This window comes from Pelodiscus sinensis, chromosome 13 (assembly GCF_049634645.1).
Source record: "Pelodiscus sinensis isolate JC-2024 chromosome 13, ASM4963464v1, whole genome shotgun sequence".
Taxonomy (NCBI): domain Eukaryota; kingdom Metazoa; phylum Chordata; order Testudines; family Trionychidae; genus Pelodiscus; species Pelodiscus sinensis.
The window spans coordinates 16,025,897-16,041,393 of NC_134723.1; the positions used below are offsets into that span (position 1 = coordinate 16,025,897).

Genomic DNA, 15,497 nt, shown 5'->3' on the forward strand with positions numbered 1-15,497 from the left:
CTGAGGCACAATGTCAGCTACTTCCAAAACTATCATATGCTAGCTTATTGGTGCTGCCTTTTGTTTAAAGCCAAATAAAGAGCCCAGTCCTGAATTATGTGCCCTCAAAATTCCAACTAACTTCAACCAGAATTTTGAGTGCATAAGGGTAGAGGCCTAAAATGCTCATCCTTTGAGGTAACAACTTCATTTTGCTAGGCGTTAATCAGTTAAGATCTTTGATTTATTGTTAGGATTTAATAAAGATCTTAACTGGTTAACTCACTACAAAAGACAATTTCCTAGTCTTGGATATTCATATCTCTGCATCAAATGCTGTGAATGAGACACATCCATCCTGACTTCCTTAGCATCATTAACACTGGTCCCACAATTGACAGGTAACTTCTTTTGCTATTATGTACACCTTGGATTCTGTAATTTCCACTCCAACTCATTTGAAAAAGTGGATTTTACCCACAAAAGCTCATGACCTAATAACATTGTAAGTCTCTAAGGTGCCACAGGACTGCTCCTTGTTTTTAGTTACAGACTTACATGGCTACCCTTCTGAGACTGTGCGACAGCAATACACCATGATGCTGAAGTGTTGTAGTGTAGACACTTCCTATATTGACTAAAGGTTTTTTCAGTGTAGTTCATCTATCTCTCTAAGATGCAGTGGCTAGGTTGATGATGGAAGAATTCTTCCACTGATTTAACAGCATTTACAGTAAAAGTTAGCATGGCTAGATGGACCTAACTGCTGCATTCAGAATGTGGAATTTTTCACAGCTCCGTGTGACACATCTCTATGTGTAGACCAGGCCTTTACAGGCTTGGCTAAATGTCTGATGATTCTTCACTATCCCCAACATCACAATTTGTCTTTGCCGATACTTTTGTGCTCCTCTGTGGAGAATATATTGGTGTTTGTTACAAGAAACATTGGCATCTTCAGTGTGTCTTGTGTTAAAGGAAGACACTTCTCTAACTGAAATTAATTAGAGGTTTTTAGTTAGTATAAAAAGGTGACAGCTTTTTTGACTATATGATTTAAAAGCTCAGATTAAATCCCTGTCATAAAGGAAAACCACAAACAGTTTGTATCAAATTTTGAAAAATACATAAAAATATCAGTATGGATGAAATTATTTTAGGAAAAAAGTGAGATGTGTACACTGTAGTTTTATGATTGTTTGGATAACTGAGAACCTGTAATTTCTACAAGTATTAAAATATTTATTCCAACTTTCAGAGTATCTTCTTTTATTTTTAGATGAATCTGCGTTCTGTATTTACTGTAGAACAACAAAGGATATTACAGCGTTATTATGAAAATGGAATGACAAATCAAAGTAAAAATTGCTTTCAGCTCATATTACAGTGTGCACAAGAAACTAAGCTGGACTTCAGTGTAGTCAGGGTAAGTACTAAGGCCTTCCACACTTGAATTTACATAATTATTTAACAAGTACATTTTATTTACATACAATATCTGTAGGGGATAGAGTCATAACTTTATTTTATTTAAAAAGGCTTCAGCCTCCATCTGTAACATGCTCATTTTTTTTTTCCCTGAAAGAGGGCTGTTTATAGTCTGTATTTCTATGAACGCCTTTACATAGTTGAAGTATTAGTAGGGACTTGCATACTGTGCAAGCAGCAAAGGTCTCTTCAAGAATATTAAACTCCAAACCACATTTTCCTGTTGAAAACTATCATCTATCTATCCTCTTAGAGTGCGTCTGTCTGTCTATGAATATGTGACCAAAGTGGCAGAAGCAGACAAATAGCTACAGTAGGGAACTTTGGATGCTTTCTACAGTTTCTATTCTATACATTCATTCACCTGTGCTGATTGGCTGTTTTGCTCCAGATCCCTCACAGTCTCTTTGCCTCACTTTACTTGTAGTACTTAATCCTGGTCTTCCATCCCTCTTTCTTCTCCAATCCCCTTTACTTTGTTCCCTGCTATCCACTCTTCTTCAGTTTTCTGTCTGTTTAGCCATCACCTTCCTGACAAAAACTGTGCCACCAAAAATTGCGGAGTAATAGACCATTTGCAGAACAACATACCACTTGCTGTACTGGCATTTTGTAATCCCTGTCTTTTTAGATCTGGGGTGGGCAAACTTTTTTGAGTTTCCCCCAAAATCATTTGGGGTGCCACACATAAGTGAGAAGCAAAAAACCCCTCACTAACCTGGCCCCTAAGTGAGAAGGGGGGGGAACCCTCATAGATGTGGTTCCTAGCTGAGAAGCAGGAAAAAAGTCACTCATGCAACTGGAAGCACTAGGGCTCCCCTCCTGCTCCAGCCCTGCCGAGGGTGGAGGGGTAAAGAGAGACACTGCGATTCAGGGCTTCCCCCCAGGGCTGGATTAATTCTTCTGGAGGCCTATGACTAGTAGATTTTGTGGGGGCTCTGAGGGCCAAAAACGAGGGGTTCAGTGTGGAGAGGTGGTGGTGCAGAAGCGTGCCAAGAGTGTAGGATCTTAAAGGGGAGGCAGGGGATTGGGGTGCTAATATAATTTGAGATATTTAAGAGCAGGTTAGATAGTCATGTATCAGGGATAATCTAGATGGTGCTTTCTCCTGCCTCGAGGGCAGGAGACAGTATTTGATGACCTCCTGAGGTCCCTTCCGATTCTATGATTCTTAATCTGGTACAGTTCTGGGGTGGGGGGGCACAGATGGCAGTTCCTGGATATCGGGAGTGCTGGTAGGGGGAAAAAGCCTGTAGGCCTATGCGCTAACTTCTCTGTGCTCCTGTTTCCCAAGCAGGGAGAGAAGGGGAATGGCAAAACTGGCCACACAGTGGCTTTAGTGCAGGATCCTCGCTGCAGGTGAGGGTGGGGCAGGTAAGCTTCATGGGCTGAATCAAGGGAAGCTCAGGGCTGTTTACGGCCTTTAAGCCATAGATTTCCCATCCCTAGTTTAGATTGTCAGTCCTTTGGAGCAAAGACCATGTATTACTGTGTTCAGTGTTTAACACAGTGGTGCCTAGACCTCATTTGGAACAGAGATGCCACCAGAGTACTAGTAAACATTAATAATGGCATAGTCATACTTTAGACAGAAAATACATTAGTGTTTCTGGTATTAATCTCTGTAGGGAGTCTTGATTAGTTTTATGGGTTATTATTGCCATTTTGACAACTTCTTGCATTGGCTTGGGGATAAGTAAAGACTAATTTTGAGATTCTCTTTAATGACTTATTTTGGTTCATGATACTAGTTTAAAGCCAAACAAGATTTATGACAAAAGTAGATGATGTAATATGTTGTTTCTTTCAAAATTAGGACCTATATTGGTAGTCCTGGAAAGAATTCTTGAGGATTTTTTTCTTTGTTGGCATACTTCAGCAAAATGGATTTGAATGTTCCTAACATGGAAAGTTCAGAAATAGCTTATCTCTATAATAGTTGACATAATTGTAAAGTATATTACCAAAGCAGTTTTAGTTCAAGTCCCTAAATATGTTTTAAAATACCTGATTTGACAATGGAGCATTAATTTTGCTGAATGATGAGGTGACTTTTCTATTATTTCCAATGTGTGTTTTTTATATTTTACAATTTTTCTTTTGAAAATAATTTGACACAATTTCAATTTGAAAAGGTTATTCTCTGAATAGAAGTAAAAAAATGTTTCCTCACAAGATGCAATAACTCTTCAGATTTCCATTTCAAATTAATGCCTATGATTTTTGAGCAAATGGAGGAAAGAGATTAATTTGTTTTCTTCTGAAACTTGTGGCTAGTCATACTTAGGACTACTTGCTTCTGTTTCCCTTCCCCCCTCCCCTTTCTTTTTAAGAGAGCAGAACTAAAAACATTATATGAAGGAATATAAATCCTTACTCAAGCCAAGTACTTTGTACATAATTATTGAAGTCAATGAGATGAATTGACATTAAGCACATGATTTAAGCATGCAAGTGTTTTGCTGGATCAGGGCTACATATAATTAAAATAGTTAAATGTATGTTTTTACTGATCATTAGAACTCATAAATGAGACATCATTGATGTTATTTTGTATTTTGCATGATACGTACTAGTAGATGGATAATAATGCAGAAAGCTGCTCCCTTCTGTTAACATGAGGATCAGAATACTTTTGTATTGAGGAGAAATTTTCAGAACATTTCCGTAAATATGAAGTTAAAATATTGAAAAACCAAAAACAGCTATGTAGATGTATCAGAACATACGATGAAGTTGGCTTTTTTTTTAAGTATAGAAACCCAGAGTAAGCACAGAATAAAATCTCCCTATTCTGTGTAAAACTGAACACTTTGGTTTGCTGGATTTTAAGCTCTTCTTTCGGTTAACTGGTCACCATTTTGCTGCATACCAAAGATCAATGAAGCAGCACATCAAAAAAATTGCACTATATGCTCTTGTGCCCACTTAAAGTATGTCTGCACAACAAAATTATTTTGGAATAATGGCTGTTATTCCAAAATAACTATGTGAACATCTACACAGGCATTCTGTTATTTTGAAATAATTTCGAAATAATGGGTGGCTTATTCCGAAATTTGTAAACCTCATTCTACAAAAAATAAAACCTCTTCCAAAATAGCTATTTCGAAATAAGGCATGTGTAGGCATTATGCTATTTTGAAATAGCCCCTCACCAGGGCCATTCTAAGTCATTCCCCCCCAATGCCTCCTGAGGCTCTAAATTGAGATAGGCTTCCCTAATGTAGACGTGCTGCCTCAGATTAAATTTGAGGCTTCCCTGCAGTCTAGATATGCTATTCCGGAATAGCTCATTCTGAAATAACTTTGCTGTGTAGACATATCCTCCGGGACTGATTCTGCACCCATACATGTCTAAGGAGTTTTATTACAATGTGACAAAATGTGAGTAGAAAGAAGCCCTTATTTTCTGTTGGTTCTTCACATGTCTCTCTCTCCTCTTTTTACTGAAGCATATAAATTAGCAGAAATTGACAGCTACAAATCTGTAATGTGCAACGTTAGAGTTTATGTACTCTTAAAATGTTAGTGATGCAGCTGCATCACTGCAGCTGTACCACTGTGGTGCTGCAGTTTTAGATGCTACCTATATGAGGAGAAAGGGTTCTCCCATTATCTTGATCAATGGAAGATTTCTTCTGTTGCCTATCACTCTGTACATGGGGACTTAGGGCGGCTTAATGCCACTGCTCAGGGGTGTGGATTTTTACATCTTGACCAACATAGTTAAATCAATCTAATTTTTCTAGTGTAGACTGGGTATTAATAGAGAGAGAGAGGATGGGTGAAATAGTATCTTTGATTGGACTAATTTCTTTTGGTGACAGAGATTAGCTTTTGAGCTACGCAGAGGCTTCTGGGTCTGGAAAAGGTTCTCAAAATGTAACAGCTAAAGAGAAGGTGGAACTGGTTGTTTTACATAAGTAGTTGATATGTTGTAAGAGACCATTCAATGTGGCCTGTCCAGTTAACATCTCTGCAGTCATAGGACAGAAAAAGGGAGTAGTGGGTTGCAGATTGTTTTAATAAGGCAGATAGATGTCTTTATTAAAAGTTATTTTCAGGTTTGAACAGAGTTAATAAATGTACATTCTCAGGCTCATCTTTCAATTTGGTTTTCAAGTTTCCTTTGAGGATGAGGCCTCCTAGGTCAGATATTGAAATTGATACTATGTTTTTGTCTTTCATAATTTTTGTGTGAGTTCATTCAAGAGCACAGTGATTGTCTCGTTTTTACCCACATAGTTAGTTATATTTGGAGCACATGTGATAGGCATGGTCAGGACCTTTTTCTACATTTTGATGGGAATTTGAGTTCATAATGTTGCTAGAATGTAAAAAAACCCAAACTCTTAATAAATATTCGGGTTTTGTGGCTTATTACTGCAATTAGTAACCCACTAACCCCCTTTTTCTTCCCCCCTATGACTTCCAAGATGTTAACAGGTCACTTTATCTTGAATAGTCACTTTAATAATACATATTAACTATTTACACTAAACAGTCATGTTCCACCTTCTGTTTAGCTCTGACCTGGAGTACCTTTCCCAGGCCTGAGAAAAAGTTCAGTATAGCTTAAAAGCTTGTCTTTTTTTAACTAACAGAAGTTGATCCAATAAAAGATATTCTCTAATACCCTGAGATGGACATGGCTACAACAACGTTACTAGCAACTTGATATGAAACTCGTATGATGAATTTACATATTCATAACTTTTTCATAGTGTAAAGGTTGTTTGTGTAGTACTGATATAATACCATACATGCTGCCATAGGTGCTGGCTTTCTAATGTTCTGGGAAGCAGGAATGTTAAAATGCGTTTATTTGTGTAAACGTATATCTGCAGAAATTTTCAGCAGATACATGTTTACACGCGGGGCCATGGCAGTAGCCGATGCTCGGGGGCACCAGCTCCCATTTCTCCCCCTCCCCACACTGCCTCTGTATCAGAGGCAAGGGGGGTGGTTGGCTTGGCGGGAGCTAGTACGGGTGGGGAGCCATCTTAAATGCCAGCTCCCTGAGTGTATCAACTCCTGACTGCCCTCCTCCTCTGGCAAGGGGAGGGAGAGAGGCAGATCTGTGGGAGCCAGTGTTCGGGGGGGAGGGGACAACTTTTAAACTGACTCCTGACGAGCACCAGATTTCCGCCCTCCTATAACTGAGAGGTTTAATTGATGAGCCCAGCCTCATCAGTTAACCATCTTCTTCACTACATGGTCACATCCCTACTGGGGAATGTCGCCCACCCACTCTCCTCTCCCCCTCCCCCCCGTGCCTCCTGCATGTCATGGAACAGTTGATCCACAGCAGATGGGAGGCACTGAGAGAAGAGGAAGGTACTGATGGGGGACTTCTGGTGGGTTCCTAGCACCCATCTTCCCCACTATCCCATGGGTGTTCCAGCTCTGTAGCACTCACAGCATCAATTCCTATGTATGCTGCTTCTAATAAGGTACTAGCAACACTATTGAAATGCTTACGTTAATGTTTCTCTCTCTGTTTCTTAAATACATTTTTATTCATTTGCTTCAGAGCAGATTTTTCTACTTGCTGTATTTTTTTTAAACCAGTAGTGGGTTTGTGGAACTTTTGTATAGAATCACTAAAGGCCTCTAGCTTGATCTCTTCTAAAGAAAGAAACTTAAAACAGCTCCACTATTTCAAATATCTTGTATATTATTCTAGAAATATCTGTATCAGGAAGTTACAGTCTCTGTTGAACCTGAACCCGATACTTTGTATTATTTGTTGTAATCAAATCAATTTCTCGCTAAGGGTATGTCTAGACTACAGGATTTTTTTAGAAAAAGTAGCCTTTTTTCGAAAAACTTCACCTGCATCTAGACTGCAGCCACGTTCTTTCGAAAGTAAATCAAAAGAACACAACAGTTTTTTCTATCGCGATAAACCTCATTTTACAAAGAATAACGCCTTTTTTCAAAAGTACTCTTTCAAAAAAAGGCGCTATTGAATGCAAACTGCTTTTTCAAAAGAAAGCGTCTAGACTCTTTCAAAAAAGCGGCTTGCTTTTTTTTGAAAAATCTGCTTGTAGTCTAGATGCTGTCTTTCAAAAGAGGCTTGTAGTCTAGACATAGCCTAAAAGCAGGTCTTGAGGCATATGATGTAAAAATGTTATTAAAAGGCTAACTTTTTAAAATACTTTTTGGACTAATTTTCAATCTAGTTCTTTAGATTCAGTCCCTTTCTGTTGAAAAACTCTTCCCTTGTCTTGAGATTCATTGGTACTTCATTGTGGACTACATATAAGAGAAGATAGTGTCTGTCGTATGGCAGTTCTGAAAACATCTCCTCAGTTAATGGATAGTAAAGATATTGATTTATACTGACTGTCTCAATACAGTTATTGGTTTCAGGTACACCTTATTGTCGTTGGATATAAAAGTTGAAATAGGGAAGGAGAAGGAATTAAGACAGCTATTGTATAGCGGGTTTTTTTAGACACTAAACAATGAAAGATAAAACAAAGCCCAAGTATATGGAGGAGAAAACCATGATCTGCTGCCACATTTATGCAAAGATAATTTTGGGAAAAGAAGAGGGGAGATGCAACAAATTGTATATTCTTTTCTGAGATGGGCCATTATTGGAAATCAGAACTTCAGGCATTTGGATAAAATGCAACCTGGATCCCTATCATCTGACTTTATTTTTGCATGATCGATAGAGGTCTCTTTCCCCTTGCCTCATAACTATGTTTCATTGTTAACCATTTCTAATATATGAGTAATTTAAATATTAATTGTCAAGACTTATATATGTGTTTGAAGTCTTAGCAGGATTGAAGCTCTGAATATTGAAAAAACTGACTTTGACTAACATTTTTATATATTAATATTTTATATCTGCAGACTTGGGTTGGCAATAAAAGAAGAAAGATGAGCAGCAAGAATGTTGCAGAATCGGGAGGTACACCACCAGGAACTGTTCCTAGCACCCCTCCAGTGCCTCCAGAAGTAGCCGTCAGAAATGTGGTAAACATTGCTCGATCCCAAAGCCAGCAGTCTTCTTGGACCACATCTAATAACAATGTAATAGTAACCGGTATATATAGTCCAGCTAGTTCATCCAGCAGACAGGGATCCACAAAACAGACTAACGTTTCAATGACTGAGATACATAAAAACTCTATTCAGAGACCACCTGGAAAAAGTGATACCGAATTTCAGCAGCAGCATATCCCTATAGTACGGCAAGCACCACATTGTAAAGGTGCTTCGCTGCTCCTGGGGGAAAAAACTATTATTTTGTCAAGACAAACAAGTGTCTTGAATTCTGCAAACTCCATATACAGTCATACTAAGAAAAATTATGGTGGTTCATCAGTCCAGACTGCAGAGTTGGTGTTACCTCAAAAGCCAATAATATGCCACAGGCCATGTAAAGCTGAACCCATGGGATGTCAGAGGTTACACAAACCAGAACATACAGCCCTTGTATCACACATCCCATCTGGACAAAGAGCTAATGTTCGAGACCCTTCTTGTAGCACACACAACTTGGAAATTCGTGAAGTTTTTTCTTTGGCAGTTACAGATCAACCTCAAAGAATTATGGGAGGAAATACAACACAGAAGCCTTGTTCCGTTGAAGGCAGTTGCCTGTCCATTGCAATGGAAACAGGAGATGCTGATGATGAATATGCTAGAGAAGAAGAGCTAGCATCTATGGGAGCACAAATTCAAAGTTATTCAAGATTCTGTGAAAATAGCAGTTCCCTTCGAGTAGAGAACCAAAGCACAGCTTTGTCTGGACCAGGCAGAAATGCAAGCTGCAGTTCACATATGGTGAATGCCAGGGACTTGGCTGACAATGTATTGTATCATAACCGAGACTACCGCTTGCCTCCACGGACCTCATTACATACACCCTCCAGTACACTGTATAGTAGTGCTAATACATCAAGAAGCAACTTTTCTCCTCATTTTGCATCTTCAAATCAACTGAGGCTGTCACAAAACCAAAACAACTACCAGGTAATTTGTACATTTATTTTTGCCTGTCAGATTTTCAAGACTTTCAAGGTCTTCTCCTGTGAAGGCTGAGAATGTAGAATAATATCTTGGTCCATTGATGAACGTTTACACTGTTCCTTGGCACTGTTTCAGGTTTCCTTCTACATACTGTGAGCTGAATCTGGCATATAGGGCAAATCATATCATTCGCTCCCTCCTTTTTGAGTGCACCATCCCCTGTCCTTGAAATGAAAGGTTTTGGATTCATTGTTAGAAATGGTAAGCATCAGTTCCTCCTTCCTCTCCCCCTTACCAAGTTTCCACCCATTTCTTTGCTTCATGGCTTTTTTTGGTGGGGAATGGAATCTCCCTCCAGCTCCTCAGGGTGTATGTAGGCAGACACTAGTAGCAAGGATATGAATCCTTCACCCTTGCAGTTTAGTTTGCACCACTTGTATTAGAGGAGATAAGAGGGTATCTCCAGGATCCAGATTGTATCTTGTGCCCATAAAATATCTTTATGGGGAAAAAAGGAGGAAAATATGAGTGCAGGTGACTGGGGGAGGGGAGGGGGAGGAGGAGGAGGTGGCTGAAGAAAAACCTATATCCAGCTGTGGTTGGAATATTGCAGACCATTCTGGAGTCACTTGTTGAAGGAAGAGAAACTGCAGGAAGTAGGGATGTCAATGAGTAGTCGATTAGACCAGCGGTTCCCAACTGCCAGTCTGCAGACCGGCACTGGGCCCAGCAGCTCTGGGAGCTGGGGCTAGGATACACCGCTCAGCACCTTTCCTCCCACAGGGCTGTAGGAGGAGGCGTGTCCTGCCCTGCCTCTCAACTAACCGGCTCCAGGCAGGGGCAGGGTCTCCTCCTGGATGCGCAAGAGTGGTTCGCTGTGCAGCAGGAGGGCCGTGTGGAGCGTGGCACAGCAGCCTTAGAGCATCTCTGACCTGGGCAACAGCGTGCAGCTGGGAGGCAACACAGGGCTAGGTGGGGGGGGGGGGGGTCGGGTCGGGACAGACACTGGGGGCTCTGGAGGCAGGGCTAATGCTGGGGAGTTGGGGTGTTGGGGTGGGGGTCTAAGAGTTGGCAGGCTGGCACAAGGGAACTCGGGGGGGTGAAGTTATAGTGGAGGATTCTGGGGGCAGGACTAGTACTGGGGAGCTCTCAGGGGTGGGAGGATCTAAGAGGTGGGGGTCTGACACTGGCGCTCTGGGGTGGAGAGCTGGCACTGGGGGATTCTGGGGACAGGGCTAGTAGTGGGGGGAACTATGAGGGCAGGGGTGGTACTGGGGGGCTCTGAGGATGGGGCTAATATTGGTGGCTGGCACTGGAGGGGGGGCTCTGGAAACAGGAGGTTGGGACTGTGGGGTCTGGTGGTAGGGCACAGGCACTTGGGATGGGGGCTGGCACTGGGGGGCTCTGAGAGCAGGATATTGGCACTGGGGACTCTGGGGTCAGGGACTGGAGGGTAGTGGGGGTCATATAGGGGTTAGGGCTGGCACTGGGGGGGCACAAATAGCCAGCTTCAACTGAGGCAGCCACCTGCCACGTTGCAACTGCTGAAGCTGAAACCAGTTCATGGCAGCTCTGGGGCTTTTGGCGGATTGGTAACATTTTATATTCATATCTGCATATTCATTATTTGAATAATGAATATGCACATAAAATGTTACTGGTCTACCGAAAGATTGTGAATGGGTTTTCTGGTCCACGGTATGAAAAAGTTCGGGAGCCACTGGACTAGACAATTAACTGATAAGCCAAGGCTTAATGGTTAATTTAGTCAACTACTTGTAACCCCTCCCACTCCTCACCCCGCTTCCTTGTTTCAGAGGCAGCACGGGGAAAGAGGAGGCATAAGCCAGTGCTGGGGAGAGCCATGTCAAAAGTTGGTTCCCCCCAGCACTGGCTCCATGGTGCTGTGTGCCCCCCTCTCTCCCCACTGCCTCTATCAGAGACAGCTGCACCTGGGAGAGCCAGGGGAGGCTGCCACTGGACCAGCCTCTGACCATGGCTAGCTCGGTCAGTTGTGCGCAGAGGCTGTTTTGTGGCAGCCGCCACCTCTGAGCTTCTGTCACCCCACCTGCTGCTTCTGTTTTTTAAAGTGGCTCCCCTCATGGCCTGGCTCCTGCCTGGCACTCCACATTGTTGCCTCTGATACAGAGGCAGCAGTGTGGGGTGTCAGGGAGCTTCCCAGGAGTGGGGCCAGATTACACTGGCTTACAGCCCTACCCCAGAACTACAGAATAATTGAGTAATCAATAGGAATTTATGTGGTTACTTGACTCTTCTGTTACCTGATATCTAACTTCCCTAGCAGGATGCATCAGAGTTGGTTTTGAAGTGGCAGAGCTGTTGTGCTTTTCAGCATAATGCCTGAGTTAAAATACTCTTTATATAATGATGAGGCGATAGCTTTGAGCATTGTCTCCTGACATGTCATTGGTTGCTGTTCTCCTTTTTTTCAGAGGAACTGTAGTCTCTGATTACTTCTGGGATGTCCTAGCTTTTAACACCTCCTAAATATTTTTCTTAGTAGTGTAGTTTAACTCTTCAAATAAGTGTCACTTTTCATCATAAGGTACTATCATTAGTGTTGCACTTCTGTTGCAGTCACAAGTTTTGAAGGCCCCTTATGCACTAGCATAAGCCCTCTCCATATTCTTTGTGACCTCTGTATTCGTGAGGGTTTACAGTTCCTATTGAATTTCTTTGCCATTTTGAGAGTACCTACTGTACTCTCTTATCCTTTTTCTCCCCTTAAAGGATACAGCTTTTCTGTTCTCTAGGGATGGTCAATTAGCACTTTATTCTTAAGTAAAAGCCCTTTGTTTAAATTAAATGGTTTTGTGAAAATGAAAAAAAGCCTGTAAAGTTATTTTTGACTAGTTGTGAGCTGTTAAGCGAGGCATAGGAAATAATTTTTATGGGAGGGCCACTCCATGAATTTGAAATGTGGCCAAGGGCTGCACACTTCTATATTAATGAAGGAGGTGCTGGGTAGGGATGTTAAATATTGGTTAATTGAATAGTCGATTAACCTCATGAATTCTTATCGATCACTCAACTATTCTGTAGTCCTCGGGGGTGCGGCTGGAGCCCTGCTCCCAAGGAACCCCTTGCCACTCCATGCTGCTGCCTCTGTATCAGAGGCAGCAGTGTGGGGTGGTAGGTAGGAGCTGGTCCAGGAGGAGAAACAGTTTGAAAAACAGCTTCCTTCATGGACCAGCTGCCTGTTGCCCTGCATTGCTGCCTCTGATAGAGGCAGCAGCTTGGGGTGGCATCAGCCCTGTCTGGGGGAGAGCTGCGCCGGAACTGAGTCGGGCTGCCTGCCTACCTGCTTTCTAAAACACTATAAATGCAGAGCCACAGCAGAGGTAGGTCCTGAACCTGGTGGAAGCTGGGACTGAGCTAGGCTGGTGGCCAGCCTGCTAAAAAATTTACTGGCTGGGGCTGGGAGTGAATGTGAGTAGTCTATAGCATTAACTGATAAGCTTTTTCTAATCAGTTAATCGACTACACCATTACACCCCCACTGCGGAGTGTGGGATGTAGGTTGGATGCAGAAAGGAGTTTGCAGTAAGGAATTGGGGGTGCAGGAGAGGATGTGGGGTCTGGGAGGGAATTGGGGTAAAGGAGGCTGATGTGACCTGGGTTAGGGGACTAGGGTGCAGAAGTTTTGAGTTGTGACCTTGGACAAGAGGAGGTTGTAACCTGAGGAAGGGGACTAGGGTACAGGAGAGGGCGGAGGGATTTGGGCTGTGACCAGCGTTCCCTCTAAACTAGCAGGAGCACAGACTCACAGGTGATTAGTGAGCCCCGCCTAGACAGTAAGCTCTGTGCACAGAGCCCTGAGCCTCTGACTGTTTTGGGCTGTTTTATCACCTGTGAAGCTGTGCTGCCACACAGCTTAGAGGGAACACTGGCTGTGACCTAGATCAGTAGGGGGTTGTGAGTTGGGGCAGGGAACTGGGATGCAGGAGGGGTGCTGGGGTTTGGGTTGTGACCTGGGGCAGGGTATGGGGTGCAGGATCTGGGAGGAGATAAGGGGGTAGAGGGTTTGGGTTATGTGGGGTAGGGGTGCCAGAGAGGGGGCAGACAGTTTGTGTTGTGATCTAGGATAGGAGGGGGCTGTGACCCAGGGCAGGGGACTGGGTACAGGATTTAGGAGGGAATAGCAGCGGGTTTGGGTTATGTGGGTAGGGAGGCAAAGGTTTGGGGTACCAGCGGTAGGCTCTGGCTGGGAGACTTACCTGCCTGACTCCCATCAAGCAGGCCCCTTGCCCCTGTACTAACTGCAGGGGCCATGTGGTTTTTGAACAGCTATGCGCCTGAGGGAAGGGACGAAAGGTGCTTCACAAGCTGTCAGTATATCAATGGGCAGCTGCCATTGGTTGAAACTGGCCAATGGGATTGTGCTGTGGGTGGGAGCAGCAAGTGAAGTCTTATAGCCATTCAAACAGAACCCGGTAGCAACTTCTCTCAGCAGCATGCAGGGGACAGGCAGGGAGGGAATCTCCCTGAGACTCCCTGCTGCATCCTGTGAGCCAGATCTGGCATCTTTGGGGGCTAGATTTGGCTCATGGAGGTAGGGCTGCCAGGTGTCTGGTATTGAACTGGACAGTTTGGTATTTTCACCTCCTGTCTGGTAAAAAATTTTCAGAAAACACAGGACACCTAAAATGTCTGGTATTTTCTGACTTTTTTTTTTATTATTATTTTTTTTCCCGGCCAGGAGGCGAATATCCCGGGCTGTCCAGCTCAGTATGGAGGTAGCCTGGCAACCCTAGTGTTTACTGGGTTCTGCTGGAGATCTGTCTGGCTCCGTGCAGTGAGGCAAGATGGCGGGCAGCCACCGGCAGCCTGTTAGGGCCAAAAAGCCTCAAAAGCAATTCTTAAAGGGGCCACATTGGTGTGGTGGGTTTTTGGGGGGTTTTTTTTGTGCTGAGCAACTCTCAAGGTCCTTTTTTTCTCTGTGTGATGTGTGTGTGTTTTATTTTTTATTTATTTATTTATTTATTTTTGTCAGAAACCATCTGGCAACTCTACATGAAAGGTATTTTGCTCAGGCTTGTGTTAAGCTGTACAGCTTGCACGTTTGCAGCTTTTAAGAATTGGTGACTTGAAACTTAGACACTGAAATATATTTTCTTGTTTTTCTTCTTTGTTGTTACAAACAAATGACATTCTTTGTTCAGTTCATGACATGGTGGCTGATTTTTGAGTGTGTCCCCATTAACAAACAAAATACAGGACTATGTAGCACTTTAAAGACTAACAAGATGGTTTATTAGATGATGAGCTTTCATGGGCCAGACCCACTTCCTCAGAACAAATAGTGGAAGAAAATAGTCACAACCATATATACCAAAGGATACAATTAAAAAAATGAACATATATGAAAAGGACAAATCACATTTCAGAACAGAATGGGGATGCTGGAGGAGAGGGGGAAAGGGAAATGTCTGTGAACTAATAGTATTAGAGGTGATAATTGGGGAAGCTATCTTTGTAATGGGTAAGATAGTTAGCGTCTTTGTTGAGACCGATGCGTAGAGTGTCGAATTTTAGCATGAATGACAGTTCAGAGGATTCCCTTTCAAGTGCAGATTTAAAAGGCTTCTGAAGCAGGATGCAGGTAATTAAGTCATTGAGACGGTGTCCTTTCTGGTTGAAATGGTAAGAAACTATTTTTTCTTTGTGATCCTGTCTAATATCTGTTTTTTGGGCATTGATCCTTTGGCGAAGTGTCTGAGACGTTTGTCCAATGTACAAAGGAGATGGACACTTTCGGCACATGATAGCATAAATTATATTTCTGGATGCGCAGGAATATGTATTCTTGATCTTATAACTCACTTGGTTAGGTCCAATAATGGAGAATATGTGGACAAAGCTGGCAACGGGGTTTGTTGCAAGGGAAGGTACCAGGGTTGGTATTAGTGTGGTATGTCCTGTGGTTGTTGGTAAGAATCATCTTGAGGTTAGGTGGTTGTCTATAGGAGACTATGGGTCTGTCTCCCAGAGCCTCTTGGAGTTTAGTATCCTGT

The 15,497-nt window shown here is 42.7% G+C and overlaps 1 protein-coding gene across 4 annotated transcripts in view; it reads left to right on the forward strand.

The window, feature by feature from the left end:
- HDX (highly divergent homeobox) overlaps positions 1–15,497 on the forward strand; it is a 148,590-nt gene that overhangs the window by 30,198 nt on the left and 102,895 nt on the right. For 3 of the 4 annotated variants that reach the window (XM_075940764.1, XM_075940763.1, XM_006115321.4), the window contains 2 exons: positions 1,259–1,405; positions 8,341–9,465. In XM_075940764.1, the coding sequence (XP_075796879.1) occupies positions 1,259–1,405; positions 8,341–9,465 (1,272 nt within the window). The remainder of the gene's footprint in view (positions 1–1,258; positions 1,406–8,340; positions 9,466–15,497) is intronic. The other variant, XM_006115323.4, reaches the window with a different exon arrangement.